Raw genomic sequence first — 22,142 nt, forward strand, 5'->3', positions numbered from 1 at the left:
GCACTGTTTCTTTGCTTTTCTGTTTTGTAGCAACTTGAGTTCCCAGTACAGGAGAGACAGGAATTCAGCCCAGATGAACCCCATTCAGATGGGCTTGAAAGCCTGCTTCCCAGAAGCATCCCTCTCCCCCATCACCCATCCTCTCCTGAACAAACAGAGAGCCATCCTCATACAGAAGCGAGCCCATCTTCCTGGTAGTCTTGGCTCCAGAAGGTGGCTGGCCCAATAAAACCTGGTGGCCAAGAGCATGAACAATGTCCATGTCCCATACCCATCCTAGGAGACAGATGAGCCCCGAAAGATCTAAGCATAGCAAAAAGGCCATACAGTGACAGTCCATGGTCATGGTCATCGTGCTGAATCCCACTTGTGGGGGTGTGGGAAGGGGGCAGGGAGCAAGGGGACTTGCCCATGGGTCAGCAGGAGCGAGCCCTGGGCGGACGGCATCTGGTGGGGAGGCCCCGCCAGGCGTGTGAGGTGTTTCTCAGGAGTGTCAGTTTTAAGTGACTCTGCTCATGACTCACTGTCCACACCACAGTGCGAAGCCGGGCGCCTTGCCTCCGCCTCGTGTGGAAGTTCATCACTGTTATTGGCGAGGCCCTTGTGTCCTCGGAATTTTGGCAGAGCCTCATCGGGATTCCAAACCGGCACATTTGGGGCCATGGTTGGCAGGTTGGGGGGACTAGACTAAAAGATCCCACGCTGTGGTCTGGTCGGCCTGCCCACCATGCGTTACTGGGGCCTTACAGGGCAGCGGGAGTGAGAACAGCTGTGTGGAGATGGGGGCGGAGGGGAAGTTGCTTGGTGTTGCCTTTAATGGCAGGAACGGGTGTCTCCAGAGCATTTTTGCGAAGGTGTAGAATGCCCAAAAGGTGGAGAATTTAGCGTGATGAGGGGTGTGAGCAGGCATAACCCAGGCACTGTCATGACCAGGCATCATTTTTAAATTTTAGTAGGGGGTGTTTGAAAAGCTTACTCTGGCACTCAGTCCAGCTAATCATCCAGTAAAGGAAAGTTTCTTGTTCTAAGGCCCATCTATGTGGATATTGTGAAGTTCTTTGATCTTAATCTAGTTTGGCACACCAGTAGGATTTAGGATAGTTTTTGGTAATTTCTGGGCACGGAGTCACACAGGGTCCAGTAGATGCCGGCACTAAGCCATTGTGCCTCGACTTTGGCGTGGGAGTACCGAGTATAACCAGAAGGTGGCAGTAAAGGGCAAACAAAGCGAACCTGTCAAGCACTTCCAGGTCCGGCTCTTGGGGAACAGGATGGATCCCCAGTTTGTAAAATCGCCAGTGGTGGTTTTTTAAAAAATTGAATTCACAATTGGAGACAATCATTTTGGCTATCAGTGTGCAAGTGGGAGGTCTTGGTTTTGCTCCCATTGCTATTCCTCCCTCTGTCCACCTGAACCGGCCTCCAACCAAATCTCACCATTCTCCTGCCCCCGTTTCTTAGTCTCGCCGGCTTTCTTTACTCCCGCCGAACGAGCGCCTTCCCTGCTCAGCCTTTGCAGTGACTGGTCCACTGATCTGGACACTGTTCTCCAGGTCTTCGTGCAGCTGCGTCTCCATGCCTTCTTAGTTTAGTTTCTTTTCTCAGGGAGGTGTTGCCTGGCCACGCTTTCCCCTCGCTCTCCATCACATCACTGCTGCGTTTTCATTAGAGCAGCGATCACTATCATTACGTTCATTTTGGCCCGTTATGTTTGTTACCGGATTCCCCCAACCATAATGTAATCTGCATGAGTGTGAGCAATTTGTCACTCTTGTTCACGGCTGCCGCCGTGCAGAGAGCAGCACCTGGCATACAGGTGGTGCTCAATAACTATTTAGTCCATTAGTGAATGGGTGAACTGGCTGTAGCTATTGGAAAGCCAGGTTTCGGTGGTGACACTTCCATTGCCATGGCAATACAGCTGCATTTTAGGGGGACATCTAGTGACGGGGTAAAACAGCGCAGGCTCACACCCTGCACCGTGAGGCTCCTGCGGGTCTGTGAGCTTCTGACCACAGGCTGGGGCCTTGGCCCCGCCCTCCCACCCGCTGAGGCAATAAACAGAGCGCTGGGAACCTGACCTGTCCCTCTTCTCTTTCTTCGAGTACCTATATTTTACATTTTTATTGAATTAATTGGGGTGATGGGTTCATAAAGTTATATATGTTGCATGTTTACAATTCTGCAACACAGCATCTGTATATTGTGATGTGTGTTCACCACCCAAAGTCAAGTCCCCTTCCATCACCATTTTCCTCCTTTACCCTCTTCTTTCTCCCCTATTCTTCCCTCCCCCCCCATCTCCACACTGTTGTCTATCTCTCTGAGTTGTTGTTCTTTGCTTAATCCCTTTATCTTTTTCACTCAGTCCCCCATGGTTGTCAGTCTGTTCTCTATTTATGAGTCTGTTTTTATTTTGTTAGTTTATTTCTGGGGTGTCAAACTCATTTTCACTGGGGGCCACATCAGCCTTGTGGTTGCCTTCACAGGGCCAAAATAATTTTAGGACTGTATAAACGTAACTACTCCTTAACTGTTAAGGAGTTGAAATTACATTCGGCCTCTTGAAGGCAACCTCAAAACTGATGTGTCCCCTGGTGAAAACGAGCCTGTCAGCCCTGATTTAGCATAATAATCTCCAGGTCTGTACATATTGTTGCAAAAGGTAAGAATTCCTTCTTTTATATGGCCATGTAGTACTCCACTGTGTAAATGTACCACAGCTTTTTTATCCGCTCAGCAACTGATGGGCACCTGGACTGTTTCCAGATCTTGGTGTTTGTAAATAACATTGCTATGAACTTAGGGGTGCATATATTCTTTCAAATTAGCGTTTTGGGATTCTTAGGATGTATTCTCAGTAGTGAAATCCCTGGGTCAGAAGGAAGTTCCATTTTTAGTTTTTTCAGGAAACTCCATATCATCTTCCACAGTGGCTGCACCGACTGCATTCCCAGCAGTGCAGAAGGGTTCCCTTTCCTCCACATCCTGGCCAGCACTTGTCTGTTGATTTACAAGTGTGAGGTGATAGCTCATTATGGTTTAATTTGCATGTCTTTGATTAGTGATGTTGACCATCTTTTCATATGTCTGTTGGCCATCTGTATGTCCTCTTTGGTTGGAGAAGTGTCTGTTTAGGTCTTTTACCCGTTTTTAAATTTTCTTTTGGTGTTGAATGATATAAGTTCTTTATAAATTTTGGACATTAACCCCTTATCAGATGTATCATTGGTGAATATGTTCTCCCATTCAATGGATTGCCTTTTCATTTTGTTGATGGTTTCCTTTGCTTTGCAAACACTTTTTAGTTTAATGTAGTCCCATTTGTTTATTTTTTCTTTTGTTCTCCTTGCCCAAGGAGATATGTCAGAAAAAAATATCGCTGTGACAAATGTCTGAGATTTTACCCCTTATGTTTTCTTCTAGGGTTTTTATGGTTTGGAATCTAACACTTATGTCTTTGATCCATTTGGGGCTTATTCCTGTGCGTGGTGTGAGAAGGTGGCCTAGTTTCGTCTGTCGCACGCTTCTGTGCAATGTTGCCAACAGCATTTATTGAAAGGAGTTCTCTCTCGTCTTCAACGGAGGTGGTCCCACGGTCAAACATCACAACAGCATTTGTGCGGCTTTGTCTTGGTTGGGTCGAGCCTGCAAATTGTCCCTTGAGATGCAGCAGCTGTGGCGCCCCAGCTCTCGTCCCCTGCCCCGCCCCCCAGCCTGGGCAGGGTCCAATTACCTCTATTTCCTGTGACAGTTCATCACTGTCACTCGCTGTGAGTTCGCCCCAGCGCCCCTGGAATGCAGGCAAAGCTTGTGCCTTAGGCAACGCACGATTCGCACAGGGAGATACATAAGGGGGCTAATGGGAGCCGGCAAGTCGAACGGTGTGAGCTCTTCGACCTCAGCGCTCAAGCTGGCGGTTTGGTTGTTACTAGTCGGCGTCCTGGGGCAGGGCCGGGCCGGGCCTTTGTTAGTAGTGGCATATTTAAGTGTAGATGAAAATAAGTGTTTAAGTAACCGAATAAAACTTACGTAGACTCGCATAATTATGGGCAGACTCCTTTTGAACAAGTCAATGAAAATATTGGTATGACAGCGACTAGACAATTTTTTGTTTTAAAAGTTCACTGTAAAACAATTCTAAATTAAAAACACGTCCGAACACGCCGTGGTGCTCCGGCCCGAATCGTCCTTGAGAACTGCGGCCGTTCCATCACGGCGCCCCTCGGTCTGACCGCGGACCCCTGACCCCGAGGCTGGCTCTCAGCTTTGGTGCTCGTTTCAAGAAAGAAGAAAAAGGGTGTTTTCAGACAGTCTGTGACCCAGAACACTAGACGCGGCCAGAAGCTTTTAGGGCGGCTCCTGACTTCGCGTCTCCTCCCCGAGTTTCCGGGGACCCCGGTCTCTCTCCTCCTCTGTCACAGCCCCCGCATTTCCACTTGGGGAGCCCACTCCGGCCCCATTCTCCGTCCGCCCGTCGGTGAGGAGGCGGGTTCTGTTTCTGAATTTGGGGTTTATACTTGAGACGAAGGCCATCGGAGCTTTCCACCGCCCCGGCCGCTGGGGGCGCAAACACGCGCCCGCGGCCCGAGTCCGGCCCATCGGGCTGGTGGGGCCCAGGCTCCGGCTTCTCACCGCCCGACGGAGGGACGCGAGCGCCTTCCCGCTGGGTCTGGCGGTGGAGCCGGTGGGTTCTCGTAGTTGCGGGAGGCGTTCCGCACAGCCTGACAGTGAGCCCGGTACGGAGCAGGTAGCGTGGAGCCGTTGGAGGTGAGACGCAGACGGGTTTGATGGTACCGCGTGAGCCCAGACAGCTGCCCTTGAAGATTGTCCCTGGCCTTGCAGCCCGTAAATTACCTGAAGAGCCTTCACTGATGGGTAAATCACTCTCTTTTGTAATTAAGCCTGTAATTCACTTTGAAATACATCAGGAAAATAAAGTGACTTGCTACATCAAGAGGACTGGCTAAGGTTTTCGTTCTTAAGAAAAGGAGCTGCATAAGCTTAAAGCATCGTTCTCGTTTATCAAAATATGTAAATGGTTGTGGAAATGAAGCCTCCTGGCTATTAAATTCTGTGATTAATTCAACCAGTGTGGCTTGCCTTGTCTGTGACCGTGCTGGGTGCTGTCCCTAAACGCGGTCCCTAAACGTTTCCATTGCTCCATCAGCCGCCTGCCTGGCTCCGGGACTGTCCGGACCTTGGAGAACGAACGAGCGGTTCTCACCACCCCAGCAGCTTCGAGTTCAGATTATTCTGATGTTTTGTTGTGTTGGTAAAAATGATGACCTTGTTAACCATGGGGGTCAGGGATGGCTTCGTGGGTGGGTGTGTGGCTTGTGCAGTGACCCAGGTCCTCATATTCTGCTGCTGGGCTTAATATCAGCCGTGATGAAATGGGAAGCACGTCAAAGGCAACTGTGAAGGGAGCCGGTTGTAAACATGAGAAAGAAAGGAGAAAGAGAGACAGACATGTGCCTTGACTGGGAATCGAACCAACAACCCCTTAGTTTGCAGGCCTGTGCTCAATTCACTGAGCTACACCAGCCAGGGCCCATGAAGCACCACTTTCACTGAATGAATAACTTACAAACTATGGCTCCCCAGACTCTGGTGTTTGCTAGACAATTTTTCTCTTAAGTGGTCCACAGCTGATTGTACTTTTGGCAACGATAAAATTCCAAGTGTGTCCACCGCTATGAGTTTGAAGCCTCTCAGGTCTTAAAGGTTTTTCTGATAAGTGGTGATATTAGTGAATGTGATATTTTGGTGTTGTATAATGAAACATCAAAATGTGGAAGAGGTGTATAACTCGGTGAATGAACATTTTCTAAGGGACCAGCGCAGGAAGTGACCAAATCACAGATCCATTTAAAGAACAAAATAGGCCCTGGCTGGTGTAGCTCAGTGGATTGAGCACAGGCCTGCGAACCAGAGGATTGCAGTTTGATTCCCAGTCAGGGCACATGCCTGGGTTGCAGGCCGGTTCCCTGCAGGCCAGTTCCCAGCAGGGGACCCACAAAAGGCAACCATACGCTGATGTTTCTCTTCCTCTCTTCTTCCCCTCTAAAGATAAATAAATAAAATCTTTAAAAAAATAAATAAAGAACGAAATAGGCCAAAGCACTTTATGTAACAGCATACAAGAAAATTGTTTGATGTGGCTTCAGTTTCCATGTTTCAGCTAACCTTCCAGAATCTACCACGTGTTTGGTTTTGGTGTAATATCGAAGAAGACTATCCCCAAACATCTGAAGAGGCAATTATTGAAGAAAATACTGCTCCCTTTTCCCACTACACATATTTCAACCCTAACAACATATGGCAGCAGAATGAACACAGAAACAAATATGAGAACTCTGCTGTCTTCCATTAAATCTATGAGATTTGCAGAAATTAAAACAAAGCCAGTTTTCCTATTCAATTTTTCAAAATATATTTACTTTCATAATACTCACGTTAGCATGAAATGAGTTTATTGCTGCTATTTTAAAATCAATGAATAAAGAAATATTTAAATTTTCTTAGTTTTAACTTCAAATGTAGTAATTCCTGATAGATCTAGTGCACATACACAAAAGCTCTCTTAGACCCTCACTAATTTTTTTAAGATATGCAGGGGTCCAGAGACCAAAAATACAGGTGACCTGTGCCCTAGCTCATCCTGACCGATAGAAATTTAAGTTTTAGCTACTTTGTTTTTTTTAAATATTTTATTTATTTATCTTTAAAGGTGAAGGGAAAGAGAGAGGGAGAGAAACATCAATGTATGGTTACCTTTCGTGCGTCCCCCTCCGGGAACTGGCCTGCAGGGAACTGGTCTGCAACCCAGGCTTGTGCCCTGACTGGGAATCAAACCGCGATCGTCTTGTTCTCAGGCCCGTGCTCAATCCACTGAGCTACACTAGCCAGGGTAGCTACATTGTTTAAGTAGTCTTTTATCTGGTCATTTGTGTGTTCATTCAGCAAATATCCATTGAGCATCACTACATGGAAGTTATTCTAGGCCCTGGGGTTTCAGCTGTGAATTAGAGACATAAGACTCTTCATCTTTATGGAGTTTACATTCTAGTGTGTAGGGGGAACAAAAAATAAACAAAATAAATATGTAAATGTCTAATATGTTAGATGTGTTAGCATTAAGTCTGCGGGGAATAACATAATCAGAAAATCTGTGGAGAATAATATAACAGGGGTAAGGATGTTCATTCTTACTTTATTTTTAAAAATATTTTTATTTATTTTTAAAGAGAGGGTAAGGGAGGAAGAAAGAGAGGGAGAGAAACATTGATCAGCTGCACACCCCAAACCGGGGGCCTGGTGCACAACCCAGGCCTATGCCCTGACCAGGAATCGAACCAGTGACCTTTCGGTTTGCAGGACCATGCCCAACCCAATGAGCCACACCTGTCAGGGCCAGGGTGTCCAGTTTTAAACAGGACAGGCAGAGAAGGCTTCACCAAGGTGACATCTGAAAAGAGGACTGGGACAGAGCAGAAAGGGAGCCGTGTGGACGTTTGGAAAGACCACTTCAGTACAAGGAGCATGGCGCACAGGCCCTAGCAGGAGCTCTGTGGGGATTTTCGGAGATTACCCAGGGAAGCGGTGAGGCCGGACTGGGTCCTAACTTTTCATCTGGTGGAACTGAGTGGGTGTAAGCCATCTTGCTGGATAATTCTGGTTGGCATCACCTTCCGAATGTGACCTATAATGTTTATATATTACTCACATTTTTGGTGATGACCCATTATCTCAGACAGCAGGTATGTAGCAGGTATGTCCTGTGAGGATTCATCCCTTAGATTTGTGAGGCAAGTGGGAGCAAATACAACATTTATTTTATTTTTTAAAATATATTTTATTAATTATGCCATTACAGTTGTTCTATTTCCCCTCTTCATTTCCCTCCACCCTGCACACCCCTCCCCCACTACCCCCCGTTTAGTTTGTGACCACATGTCTCAAGTTCTTTAGATTCTATATTTCCCATACTATTCTTGCCCTCCCCCCATCTATTTCCTACCTACCATCTATGCTACTTATTTTCTGTATCTTCCCCCCCTTCTCCTCCTCCCACTCCCCTGTTGCTAACCCTAAATGTGATCTTCATTTCTATGGTTCACTCCTGATCTAGCTGTCCTCTTAGTTTGCTTTTGTTTTAGGTGTGGTTCTTAGTAACTGTGAGTTTGCTGTCCTTTCACTGTTCATCTTTTTTATCTTCTTTTTCTTAGATAAGTCCCTTTAACATTTCATATAATAAGGGCTTGGTGATGATGAACTTCTTGAATTTGATCTTATCTGAGAAGCATTTTATCTGCCCTTCCATTCTAAATGAAAGCTTTGCTGGATAGATCAATCTTGGATATAGGTCTTTGGATTTTATGACTTGGAATATTTCTTCCAGCCCCTTCTTGCCTGTAAGGTCTCTTTTGAGAAATCTGCTGACAATCTGATGGGAACTCCTTTGTAAGTGACTGTCCCCTTATCTCTTGCTGCTTCTAGAATTCTCTCCCTCATTTTAATCTTGGCTAATGTAATGATGATGCGCCTTGGTGTGTTCCTTCTTGGGTCCAACTTCTTTGGGACCCTCTGAGCTTCCTGGATTTCCTGGAAGTCTATTTCCTTTGCCACATTGGGGAAGTTCTCCTTTATTATTTGTTCAAATAAGTTTTCCATTGGTGGCTGTTCCTCTTCCCCTTCTGGTATCCCTATAATTCGGATGTTGGAGCGTTTAAAGATGTCCTGAAGGTTCCTAAGCCTCTCCTCATTTTTTTGAATTCTTGTTTCTTTATCCTTTTCTGTTGGTCATTTTTTTCCTCCTTCTGGTCCACTCCTTTGATTTGAGTCCCAGTTTCCTTTCCATTACTATTGGTTTCCTGTGTATTTCCATTTCAATTAGTTTCATTTCAATTAGTTTAGCCTTCATATGTTCCTCTAATTTGTGACCAAAATCAACCAGTTCTGTGAGCACCCTGATCACCAGTGTTTTGAACTATGCATCTGAAAGTTTGGCTATTTCTTCATCACTTAGATTTATCAGCTCTGGGGCTCTGAGTTGTTCTTGAGCTATGTTTTGATCTGTTCATGCCTGTTACGTATGAGGAGCGGAGCCTTAGTTGTTTACCAGGGCGGGGCCACCCGGGTCGCAGTTTTATGACGCTGTATGTGGGGGTGGGGTCAGAGAGGGACAATGGCGGTTCCCTCTACCGCTTCCTGCCACTGGGGCCTGCGCGGTCAGTCTCACTGCTAGCTCCTTCACCAGTTTATCTGCGTGTGACTGTGTGACCGTGATCAGCCCTCAGTGGGTCCACCGCCTTGGGCCCTCTGTGGGTTCACCCGCTTCTCCACACCTGGGATCCACCCACGGCTGCTGGCGCACCTGGGTTGCATGTCCGGGTGGGTCTGGTGGATCGTTCCTGCCCCACCACGCTCTGCTGCTGGCTCTGCCGCTCTTACGGGTTCGTTGTTGTCATACTTCCGTGTAGTTCAGTTTTCTGTGGTTTGGCTGCGTTTTTGTTGCTGAAACTTTGTTGTTTTTAAACTTAGTTGTGGGAGAAAGCGCAGTGCTTCCACGTATGCCTCCATCTTGGCGGAAGTCCTGCAAATACGACATTTAGAAGCATTGAAATCTTTTACATATGTATAAGAAGGTCTTCATTCATTCCTTCATCCCGCAAACATTTACTGTTTGCCAAGCCCTGTTCTAGGCTCTTGAGATACATTGTAAACAAAACAAAGATTCCTGCTGATGGGAAGCTTGATTACTAAGTAAAGGGAGGTGGAGACTAAGCAATTAACATCACAAGTAAGTGAATTATGTGCTGTTAGAAGGTAATATGTTGGAGAAACCTATGGCTTGATTGTGGTGCTGGTTTCTTTCATAGGCGTATACTTATCTCCCAACCCATCAAGTTGTAGACATTAACTATATACAACCTTCTGTACGTGAATTTTACCTCAATGAAGTGACTTTAAGAAAAAGAAATGGTTGAGCGCGGGCCTGCGAACCAGAGGATTGCGGTTCGATTTCCAGTCAGGGCACATGCCTGGGTTGCAGGCTCGTTCCCAGGAGGGGACACATGAGAGGCAACCATACATTAATATTTCTCTCCCTTTCTCCTTCCCTTCCCCTCTAAAGATTAAAGAAATCTAAAAAGAAAAAGAAACTGACAACTGCTGTGGAAAAGGGCAGAGAAAGAGATTCTTTTAATTTTTACATATAAGTACATAATTAAAAACTTTCCTTGTAGTGATCAAAAAAATTTTTAAACGGTTTTGTGGCAAATGCTCTTTTATTTTTAAGTTTAGACTCACAGAATCTACTTAGAGAGGAACCTAAGAAGATGGATGTGATCACTCATGATTTTCAGGGTAATTTTTTTTCTGTGAAGTCTTGATAACTTTAGTGCCTGTTATGTGACCCTCCTCTTTGACGGAGGAAGAGTTAGTACTGTAACAATCTGTCTCTATTTCTCACATATTTTGGTATTAGTTGTGGTAACATTAGTTCATCGAACATTCTAGTTCAGCAGTTCAAGCGGTTCACTTGTCACTCACACCCAGTCCGGAGTGCGAGGAGTGGTTTGCTCCTCCGCGCAGTCAGAGACCCAAGCGGAGGGAGGCCCCGCCCTCCTCAACATGTGGCAACAGGTCACCCTGGGCATTGCCGTCCCTCTGAAGGATATTCAGTGAAAGAGGATGGGATATTACGCAGGAGGATTTTACAGGTCACCAAGAGGCATAACCATTTCTACCTGCATTCTATTGGCCAGAGAGAACTCAGTCACATGACCTCCTTCATTGCACATAAGTCCATGGGACGCCGTCTAGCCTTGTACCCAGGAGGGAAAGGAATTAGTTTTGGTGACCAGTTACCCGGGTTCTGTCACTTTTCCTCCCTGTCATATCTTCAGCAGGGAAAAGGGGCTGTGTGCTTCTTCTGTTCTAGACGCTGTACCCTCACATTCCCTGCCTGTGGCCCAGGCTGTCCTAGGAGAAGCTGAGATGTGGATGTGGCAACTTTTCTCAGGTCAGCAGCTGTAGGCCCTCGTTGGCCGATGTTAAAGGGCTAGTCCTTTTTTTCCTTGAAAAAAAAAATGAGTACCCAAAGTATTGGTTACAATTTTAAAATTTATTCAAATATTAAAGTTTTCAATTACTTTTATTTCTTTCCGGATTTTTCTCATTCTTCCTCTCACTTGTAACTTGTATGACAATTTTAGATCTTAGTTACTACTCCCCTTAATAATATTAAAATAATCTTATCACCCTGGCTGGTGTAGCTCAGTGGACTGAGCACAGGCTGCAAGCCAAAGGGTCACCAGTTCGATTTCCAGTCAGGGCACATGCCTGGGTTGCAGGCCAGGTCCCCAGTAGGGGGCATTTGAGAAGCAGCCACACATTGATGTTTCTCCTCCCCCCTTTCTCCTTCCCTTCCTCTCTTTCTAAAATAAATAAATAAAATCTTTAAAAAATACTCTTACCTATATTGTCATAGCAAAGAATATATTAAAATTATAATATTATTTAAAACAAAAACAATCTTAATGAAAAACACAATGAACTCTAACTTAAGCATATTGTTAAGATACTATCCGCAGTGTACATATTTTGTTACGGGTTTCAGAGAAGTCAAGATGTTCACAGTTACACCTACACAGACACTGTGGGATGGGAGTGTGCCCTTTTCTTTTAATTTTGTACAGTTGGACAGCTTTAGAATTAAATTCCAATTTCAACAAGTCTTTAGTTATATATCTTTAGCTATATACACATGGGTACTCATCATTGTATTGCATTCAAGTCTCAAAAGGCATTCTAAAATAGCAGAAAATGGAATATGTCAATGCAAACGATATTAAGAATTACTAGAGAAGTGTTATTCTGTTAAATCCATTCAGAAAACTTTAGCGGAATTTCAGTTCACCAATCTTTATAGTACAATTGGTATACATGAAGCAATTTGTAAGTCATTAGCTCATAAAGTCAAGAAACATTTTATTTGGAAAACTCTCTTAGACTGTCAACGCTGCCTAACAAATGACCACAGAGTCAGCGACTTAAAACACCGCATTTGTTTATTGCAGTTTTTGGGTCAGAAGCCCAGGCAGGCTCACATGGTTCCACGCTCAGGGTGTCACGACTCTGAAATCAAAGCGCCAGCTGGGGTGGCCCCTTTTCCGGGGGCTCTGGGAGAGAGTCCGCTTCCGGGCTCGTTCGGATTGTTGACAGGACTCAGTTCCTGGCACAGGACTAAAGTTCCTGCTTCCTTTTGGACTTTCAGCTTCTAGAGGCCACCCACATTCTTGGACATGGGTCCCCTCCATTTTCAAGGTAGCAAGGATGCATGAGATCCTTGTTTTGCTTCAAATCCCTCTGACTCCTGCTACCAGGCAGAGAAAACTCTGCTTCTAAAGGGCTCCCCTGACTGGGTTAGACAGGTATGGATAATCTCTCTATATTAAGGGCAACTGGCTTGAAACTAATTATACCCGCACATTCCCTTCACAGCGGTACTTGGGTCGGTGTTTGACTAACCGGAGGACAAGAATCTTGAAGGTGGCAGTGGGGGGCAATGTTAGAATCTTTCCTACCACAAAACCCATGTTCACAGTGCATTTATATGTTCTCAAGGTACTGGAAGATCTACTGCTTAATAGAAAGGCAAAGGAAATTAAAATGTATATAGACAGCTTTGCTTTAGTGTAAAAATCTCATTTAAAAACAAAAAACAGAATGAAGTATGCCATATCTATATTTTCAAAATTTTCTACATTATGTAATAGAAAACCATTAGAAAATAATTGAAACATGTCTATTCTCTCAAAACAATTACATTTACAGCTATACCAATAGATATTTTAATTTTTGCTAACTGGTATTTTTAAGTATTAAAATAACAAAACTGAATGTGATAGATCAAATGTTTCTGTCTCCCCCAAATCCATATGTTGGGTTGCAAACTTGGGGGCTCCCGGGGTGAAATCTGAAACTGGGTCCCCGAATACGGAGAGCAAGGGGAGATGAAAGAAAGACGCAGGCCACTTCAGGTGGGTGGGTGGCAAGGGAACTTCCACAGGAGCCTTGTCTTAGGGGAGCTGCAAGGTGAGATCTCCGCCCCTGCCACCTGGAATCTTCAATGTTTAGATAGAGGCCTTAATGGGGTGCAGTCCTGTGCACAGTGCAGAGGGCCTCAGCAACGCATCGCTCTTCCCAGGCTGTGTCCTTGAAGATGGCTCCCGCTCTGGGCGTGACTTCTACTCCAAGGACAGGGCAGGAGGAGCCTCTTCGTGCCCAGGCGTGGAGCCGTGGTCAAGTCCTCTGGGTGAGCATGCGCTTTCTGCCCACCTCGTGAAGACCCAGCGAGAAGATGGCCAGCTGCACGCCAGGGAGAGAGCCGTCACGAATACCCATCCTACCGTCGTCACCTTGATCCAGGACTTGCAGCCTCCAGAACCGTGAGAAAATATATGTCTGTTGTTTGAGCCTCCCAGTTTTTGGTGTTTTGTTATGGCTGCCTGAGCAGACTAAAGCACTGAGAAATACTACAATTTATAGTATGATTGTTTTATATATCTTATCATTTGCCTTTAAACTTGGAAATAAGATAATAATTATGAAAATTTAAAAATCAATCCTCATGTAGGTTATCCTGAAAAAGGGGTGGTTTTATTCTTTTCAGCTTAACAACCAATGGCCATAAGATGTATTTTTCCAAAGAGAAGACAAACATTTTATTTTTAAAAACCTCAGGATTTCAGCCTTAGAAAATAATGTCTCAAAAGAAGCCACCGTGCCATTTTTCTGGGCATAATGCCACGACAAATACATTACTTTGTCCATTTCATCACTTGCTTCCAATTTGAGGTTTTGATAGCACACAAGTTCAATTTCTCCTGTGAACACGATGATACTTAAAGATAGAATATTAAGAATAATTTAATTTCATAATAGTGTTTTGGTTTTACTGATTAAAATTCCTTTTGAAATGCGTTAATAGTACAACCTCTTAACATGTTTCACTCCTCTGCCTCAGTTCCCTCCCTCTCTTTTTTCTTTCTGGGCCAAGAATACAATTATTAGGCAATCATCTTTGAAAGAATAAGATTCAGAATAGTTTTTCTTCTTCTTTGCAAGAAAAAACACTAGCCAAGAAATAGGAGCAGGCTAAGCACATACCTATTAATATTAGTTACTGCGATTGCGCACAGTTAAAGCTCGGTTTTCATTTTTTCAAGCATTACATGCTCGTCACAGTTACTGTTTCAGTTAAGATTTAATGAGAACAGGAGAGGAAAAGAGAAGGAAAAAATCATTACGTTTTTTCATAGGAGAATTGCTTACTTAAGTTATATGTAGGGGTTTGTTATGGCTCTTGAGAGTTTATATTTTAATATTTTATATTAACATTTTGTTTTATGAAGGCCAAATTTGTATAAAAGTTCTATATTATTTTGATATAGTGAAGCAATTTTTTCTGTGGTACGAATGAGATTTTTCTGATTATATCTTTTAGTTTTTAACTTTTGAAATACAGTAAAATTGCCCTGGCTAGTGTGGCTCAGCTGGGCGGCGTTCTGCAAATGGAAAGGTCGCTGGTTTGACTCCAGTTAGGGTGCATGCCTGGGTTTCAGGTTAGGTCCCGGGTTGAGGTGTATACTGAAGGCAACCAGTTGATCTTTCTGTCACTTTCTAAAATTCAAAAAGTACAGTAAAATTGACTAGGTTTTGGGTGGATAGCTGTATGAGTTCTTTAAAATTTTTTGAAGATTTATTTATTTTTAGAGAGAGGGGAAGGGAGGGAGAAACAGAGGGAGAGAAACATCAGTGTGCAGTTGCCTCTTGTCCGCCCCCTACTGGGGATCTGGCCCACAACCGAGGCATGTGCCCTGACTGGGAATCGAACCAGTGGCCCTTTGGTTTGTAGACCAGCACTTGATCCACTGAGCCACACCAGCCAGGGCTGAGTTTCTTTCTTTCTTTTTTTTTTTTTTTTAACTCTTATCAAAAAGGTTTATTAACATAACACAGAATTCCTTCGAATACAGATAAAACCAACTTTCTTTTCAAGTTTGATTATATTCAATATACAGGAATGAGAAGGAAAATACTCTGAATCTTTATATTGCAGTTTTATTTATTTTTAACCTTGAAAAAGTTTTTGGCTCTACAGTGTTCTGTAAAGAATAGAAGAGACACAATTAAAACACGTGAGCGTCTTCCCTAAATGAGTTTTATGAGGATGCAGAAGAGGTCCGTGACCTCCCGGGTTGCCCTTGGTACCCCTGACCACCGCGGAAAGGAGTTCTTCCCCCTCTTGCCCAGGAGATCTAAGCCTGGCTGGCAGCCCGTTTGAGGCTCACAGGGGGAAGGAACCAGCCATCTCAATAGGTGTGTCCTTTTATTTAATTGGATTCATTGGGCTGACATTGTCTCACAAAACCATACAGGTTTCCAATGTACAACTCAATACATCATTATCTGCACATTGCACTGTGTGCCCATAGCCCAAAGCAAGGTCTCTGTCCCCACTTGTCTCTTCTTTGCCCACCTCCGCGTACCCCCTCCGGCTGTCGCCACACTGTTGTCTGTGTCTGTTTGCTGAGTCACCTCCTTTCATCCAGGTCCCCAGCCCCCTCCCCTCTGTTTCTATCTTGTTCATCAGTTTGTTTTGTTCATTAGATTCCACGTGTTTAGTGACATCATATGGTATTTATTTTTCTCCCGCAGGCTTATTTCACCCGCATAACGTTCTCCAGGTCCACCCAGGCTGTTGCGAAGGGCCTCCCTTCAGTCCTGCCATTTTCACGCGGCTCTTATCTTGCCTGCTGTCCTTGAGTCCTGCACCTCCTTTCCGTACTTTCTACAGAGGAGACGTTTAGTTCTCTTTATATTCATTTCCCGTCTTACCTTGCTCTGCATAAAGACTGTGAAGTATTTAATTTCTGCTTTTAATTTTATTTTTAAACATTTGATTACTACCCGAAACTTTGACTCTTCCATAGGTAATTGAAAGAAAGGTTTATTTCTTTCTAGTTATGCAGAATGTTCTCCCTCTGTATTAATTATCTCGTGTGTTGATTGTTTAGTAGAAGTTCTCTAAGTCCTTATTTTCCTCTTTTTGTACTTGATTTATTGATTTCTAGTAGAATTGGAAGTAATTTACCTGGAAGAAATTTTAGGAGAGACATTCTGGCTGTTTATAAGTGGAAATATCACAGCACCTTTTTAAAGATTTATTTTTTTATTTTTAAAAAAATTTATCTTTAGAAGGGAAGGAGAGAGAGAGAAAAACATCAATGTATGGTTGCCTCTTGTGCATCCCTGCTGGGAACCGGCCTGCAACCCAGGTATGTGCCCTGACTGGGAATTGAACCAGGATCCTCTGGTTCACAGGCCGGCGCTCAGTCCACTCAGCTACACCAGCCAGGGCCCATAACTCCATATCTTATCTTTTAGGGCCTTTTGCTATCAGAACTGTATTTATGATGACAATGCAATAATTTATTTGGAATCCCATGCTATTTTCTAGAGAGTAAATACCTGTTGACCAGGGTCTGGATGTAAAGATGTGACTAAGAGAAGCAGAGAGGGGACACAATGGCCTTCCTATGACAAGGGGGAGAATTGGAGGTGGATAAGGGGCAGTCAGAGGGGCGTGTGTGGAGAAGTGACTGCAAGACCCACAGCCTATGGGCTGAGGCGTCAGGTGGTGATAAAGAACGTGAAAATAAAATGAGAATTTTTAGAGGGAATTGCTATGAAGATTTGCTGCGTGGTGTTGATGCAAACCTTCCCCCTCCCCCACGCAGTCTTCAGTAAAACACTGAGTTCTCCTGACTGTCCCTCGGAGCGGACTTGACTTTGGCATGTGCTGCGTGTCTTCTTTGAGAAGGGCATAGAGCAGAAATAGTTCCCCAGCGTTTGGGGTACCTTGTAATGTGTGTGTTTTGTTATAAAATAGGATTAACAATATATATTTTAATTTAATATAATATAATACTATAGTATAATACTTTAGTACAATAATATAATATATACTATAAATATATAGTATATAAAATCTTTTATATAAGATTTTAAAATTTCTTTTTGAATCGATAACATGAATAGATTTATTCTGTATAACTGAAGAAAGCTCTATATTTATGTTTTTTAAGGGGTACGTAGCATTTCACATTATGAATAAATCTACTTTATTTAACAATTCCTTTATTTCTGGACATACAGGTAGTTTTCAGTTTTTCACTATTTTAAACTATGTTGTTAGGATTATGCTTGTACATATATTATTTTATATGGATTCAGCCTATTTCCTCAGAATATATTTATTCCCAGTGTTAGAATTTCCTAAGCCAAAGAACATTTCTAAGTTTTTAAAAAGTGTAGTTAAATATCTCCCAGAATTTGCCCATTCAGTCCTAAATAGGAGTGTCTGGTAACAAATCTTGTTTCTCTTCATGCCTTGTCAAACTTGGGCTTGCAAAGCTTTTTAAAGATATAATAGATAAAAATTGACATCTCATTGTAGTTTTAATTTGCATTGATTTCATTACAAGTAAAACAGATTTTTTTTTTTGCCCAGGTACTTTTGGCCATTTTAGCAGTTACATTGCTAGTTTATGTCACTTCAGTGTCTCCTGGAGGCTTCACAGTTTCCTCGATACTTAATGGGAACTTGTTACATTTTTAGGGAATCAAAACACTTCAGCATCTATGTCTCAGTTTGTCATTTGTTTTCTTAACTGTGATACTTTAATTTTTCTGTTTCGCTTTTAAGTTTATTTTAATAGCTTCTATTGAGGTATAATTGACATGCGATAAACTTTTAGCGTACATTTGAAGGGTAAAATTTGGTAAGTTTTTTGCTTACATATATCTGCTAAGCCATCACTGTAATCAAGGTGGCGGACGTAGTCACCGCCCTTCAGGGTGTCCTGGGCCTGGGCCCTTTGTAACCCCTCCCACCGCCCGCCTCTCCCCGACCCTCATATGCCTAGGCAACCGCTAATCTTGCTGTCGTTAGAGCTTACTTTGAAATTTCTTCTAGAATTTTACATGAGTGGAATCATACAGAATACACTGCTTTGGGTAATTGCTTATTAAAGAAACGCAAATTAAAATCACAACAAGGTACCACAACACACCTTTAGAGTAGTTAAAATGAAAAAGACTGGTCACACCAACTGTTGGTGAGGACGAGGAGCAGCTGGAATTCTGATAGGCTGCAGGGGAATGTATAGTGATACGGCCAATATGGCCGTCTTGGAAAATAGTGGGGTATTTTCTTACAAAGTTCAGTATCGGCCTGCCATGGGAGACAGTCATTCCACTCCCAGGTATTGAACTAACAGAAATGAAAACACAGGGTGAAGACTTGGTGGTGAGCATTCAGATGCTTTGTTTTAATGGCCCCCACGGGCAGCAGCCCCATTTCTGACACCAAGTCCGCAGATAAATAAATTGTGTATTTGTACAATGGGATAGTATTCATAAGTTAAAAAAAGAACTATTGATACACACAAAAATATGAGTATATTTTACAATAATATCTTCTGACATACAGAAATTTGGTATTTTATATATCACTTATTCTTACATGAGTTTTACCTTTATTGCCATACTTACTGAGAACTTCCTTGTTCCCAAATTAAATATTTAACTCCATAATCTTTTTTCCCATAATTTATTAGTACTCTATTTTTCACCCTGTCATTTTTAAACCACCTGGAATTAATTTTGACCTTGTAAGGAATTGGCATTGTGTTTCTCTGCTATGGTTAGAATGTTTCCAGGATTGTTTGAAATGGTCTAGTCCCTAGTGTTCTGGTCTGTGCTTCTCAGGTTGGATTCGGTACCTGTCGTGTGAATATTACACAGAATTAATGGGCCTCAGGCTGTACGATGAAATTTATGCATGATCCTGCTTTCCAACTAAATAAGAAAGTCATAATTTTCATAAGAGTTTCATTGTGTCGCTTGAAGAGACAATTTTGCCATAACGGCAACCATAGTATAAACACTATTTTGAATAATGTCATTAGTATGCCTCATTATTCTGCAAGCATTTCCGTTTGTAATTATACATGTCATTGATATATAATATCCCATCATTTAGAATGTTCTCATTTTCTTGCCATTTAAATGGCATTGCATGGAACCCCTCTGTGCCCATAACTTTTTGTTTCTTTGGAATAACTCCTGTATAACTCACTGCATGGATTCCCAGAAGTACTGTTAACTGGACTAAACGAATAGAAGTTCTGTTTCTTTGTGCTTATGTCTGCTCTGCTCTCCGGCAGGGTCATGCCAGTTTTGTGCTGGGGGTGGGCGCTGTGACTCACCGGTCTCATCCCAGCTTTGCTTTCAGAGAGTACTTACAATGTCGGCTCTGGGTACAGGGCGGGGCAAGGGTAGGTCTGCAGTTGTGCGTATGGAAGACAATACAGCAATTAATGCATAATAACACAAGAATAAACTGTGTTTCACGTACTCCCCACTGTAAATGACTGTTGCCGGGATGTAATTGGTCGACAGCCCCCAGTTGCCAAACCTCCGAATTGACAGTAGCATTCACCCCAAAGCCGTGTCCTGCAGGAGCTGCTCCCAGCCAGTGCCAGAGTCCAGACATCTCTACCCCTTGGTGGGGCTTCTCTGAGGGGCGGTTCTTGCTCTGGTCCTCCCCATTCCCAGTCTCACGGCTGAGGCCTCCTTAGATCTGCACTCAGGCTCCTTCTGCCCTCTCTCCTTGTCCAAGCATCAGACCAGCCTTGCCGTCTGAAGGTTCTACTTGCCTACTCCTCCCTCTCACCTTTGTCTACCACCATGTTTCTCCTCAGTAAATCTGTTCACGTCTAATTCTGTCTTGGCATGGCTCTTGGAGGACCCAAACTGACACGTACCCCGTGGCTGAAGCGGCATGGCAGTAATTCCTGTAGGACAGGTACAAACCCCAAATTCTCTTTTAAGGGAATGGCGAACTGATGGAGAACACTGGAGCTTTGAAGTTGATCCTAAGTTGAAGCCCAGGAGGCGAAAGCCTCAGCTTCTCGGAGTGGTGATAATTCTCTGAGTCTTTGGAGACCCTAGTGGTTTTGGTGTCGTGTGCATTTCTGGCTTCTTGTTTTGGCTTTTTGTGTTTTTTCTGCATGGGTGCTTAGATTTCTGGACAGATGGGGGCAAGATGGGCCTTGGCATCATGACGCTGTCCTTGACACAACATTGTCTGTACCTGTCACACATGAATAGAGGTCTTTCAAGGAAGCCGCAGTACAGCCTGCAGTGTCCTGGCAGCGTCCGCCCACAGCGTGTCCCGCCCGCACTGGCTGCAGGGAGAGGAAAGACCAGAGACGCCAAGTTAGACGCCGCATGGGAACTGCCAAGGGGTCGGGGCCAGAGGGGGGCGTTTGGCTTTTTATGTTGAGATGTATGCTTGAGATACCCAGCGAACGAGACTTGGGAAGGGCTGTGAGGAGCAGACACAATCTCCCTTGATTGACATCCTCTGGGAACTCTGAGGAGCTCTTTCTCTTGGCTGGTGTCTGCATTTTTGCAGCCAGTGAGGGCCTGTGAGTTTGCTGTGGTTGGTGCCTCCGAGTGCAGGGTGAGCATGAAGGGGTGGGAGAGCCAGGGCTTCCTTGTCAGGGGGGCGTGTGAACAGAGAGGAGGAACTGGGACTCTTCTTACTCACCCCAGCCTCCCCTTTTACCATGTGTCTGCTTCACTTGTGTTCTCTGGGAGTAAGAAAGCTGTAAATAGCAGTCAACCCAGGGGAAAAAAAAGCGCCTCATCATTGTCCAAGAGCATTAAAGGGTGACTAATGACTGCTACCCACAGTTTATTTTTATTTTTTGCATTCAGACACTGCCTAGCACCGGAGACCATCTTCTGGTTAATCCGGGGGGCTTTATTTCAGCTGTGTCTGCCTTTGGCTCACGGCACCTCCACACCCGCCCCCACCCCACCCGGCTGTCTTCGCAGCCATTGCCTGGCTCTCTGATTTCTTTCTCCGGTTCTTCATTCTCTCTTTGTCCCAGGGTTTGAGTGAGCACTGTGTGTGCTGTCCTGTGTGAACTTGCTGGGGGGGGAGGGTCTCGTCACCCCGCCTGCCAGCCCTCTGTTGGGCATGGGGGGTGGGACCTCTCCCAGGCTCATCCTCACCTCTGAGCACTAATCTGGGCTAATCTCAAAGGATGAAAATGGTGAAGAGAGATGCCTTCTCAGCTTCTTAGAAACTTGGGTGTAGGGAGAGCACATAAAGTGAGGAGAAATATTTTGGATCAGGTCGAGGCTGACTCTGGTTTCAGAGCAGGAAAAACGTTTGGGGAACTGGTTTTATTTTGTACAAGGTTACGTAGGGTGGTGGCTGGGTATGGGATATGAGACCACTGGTGGATGCGGGGATCCCTACTTTAAGTTGGAACTCAGTGGGGTGAGCCCTGCCTCCATCCAGCCTAGCTTGTCTGTCACCAGAGCAACCACATCTGCTACTGTTCCCAGCCCCCAGCTCTCCTTTCCCTCCCCAACCCGGTTTACCTGGAGTCACCAGGAATCTGAGGGCTGCAAAGACCAGGAGCAGGAGCTTCATGGCTGCAGGAACGGCTCAGAGAGCAGGTGGAGGTCTAATGGTGTCAGGGCCCTTTATAGGATCCACAGGACGCCAGGATATTGGCAGGGAACCAGAAGGAGTGGTCCCTGCCACTCGGATTCGTCAGTTCAGATCAGAGTGTCTACTGGTCTGTGGCCTGGACTGATTTATTGGATACCTGTGTTCTAGGCTGTGAGGAGGTAAAAAGGCAGAAGAAAGAGAATCTTTAAAACCATGCTTTTCAGCCAGCGTTGGTGAGGATGGGGGAAGTAGTGTCCTCCTGCCTTGTTGCTGGGAGTGTTCATTGGTAGCACTTTCGGAGAGCAATTTGACAATATGCATCAGAGATCTTAAAAAGTACCTACCATTTGATTCAGAAACTCTGTTCCTTGGACTTTTGTGTCACAGGAATAATTGAGAAAGTATGCAGAGAGGTTTATCTGAACAATGCTTGTAATAGCAGGAAGCCAAAAGCCACCTGAATGATGGTAGAACATGGATACAATAGACTATAGACTGTCATAGAACACTATGCATTCATTAAAAATTATCCAAA

At 44.2% G+C, this 22,142-nt stretch overlaps 1 protein-coding gene across 1 annotated transcript; it reads right to left on the reverse strand.

Moving 5' to 3' along the window:
• Positions 1-20,040: 20,040 nt before the first annotated feature.
• Positions 20,041-21,586, reverse strand: DEFB132 (defensin beta 132). The gene is made up of 2 exons (XM_037143269.2): positions 21,535-21,586; positions 20,041-20,324 (listed from the first exon to the last, which is right to left on the reverse strand). Exons 1-2 carry the CDS (start codon positions 21,584-21,586, stop codon positions 20,041-20,043), a joined length of 336 nt encoding a protein of 111 aa, XP_036999164.2.
• Between the last annotated feature and the right edge of the window lie 556 nt (positions 21,587-22,142).

The sequence above is a fragment of the Artibeus jamaicensis genome, unplaced genomic scaffold (assembly GCF_021234435.1).
Source record: "Artibeus jamaicensis isolate MK-2021 breed Jamaican fruit bat unplaced genomic scaffold, CSHL_Jam_final contig_685, whole genome shotgun sequence".
In the NCBI taxonomy this organism is placed as follows: Eukaryota; Metazoa; Chordata; class Mammalia; order Chiroptera; family Phyllostomidae; genus Artibeus; species Artibeus jamaicensis.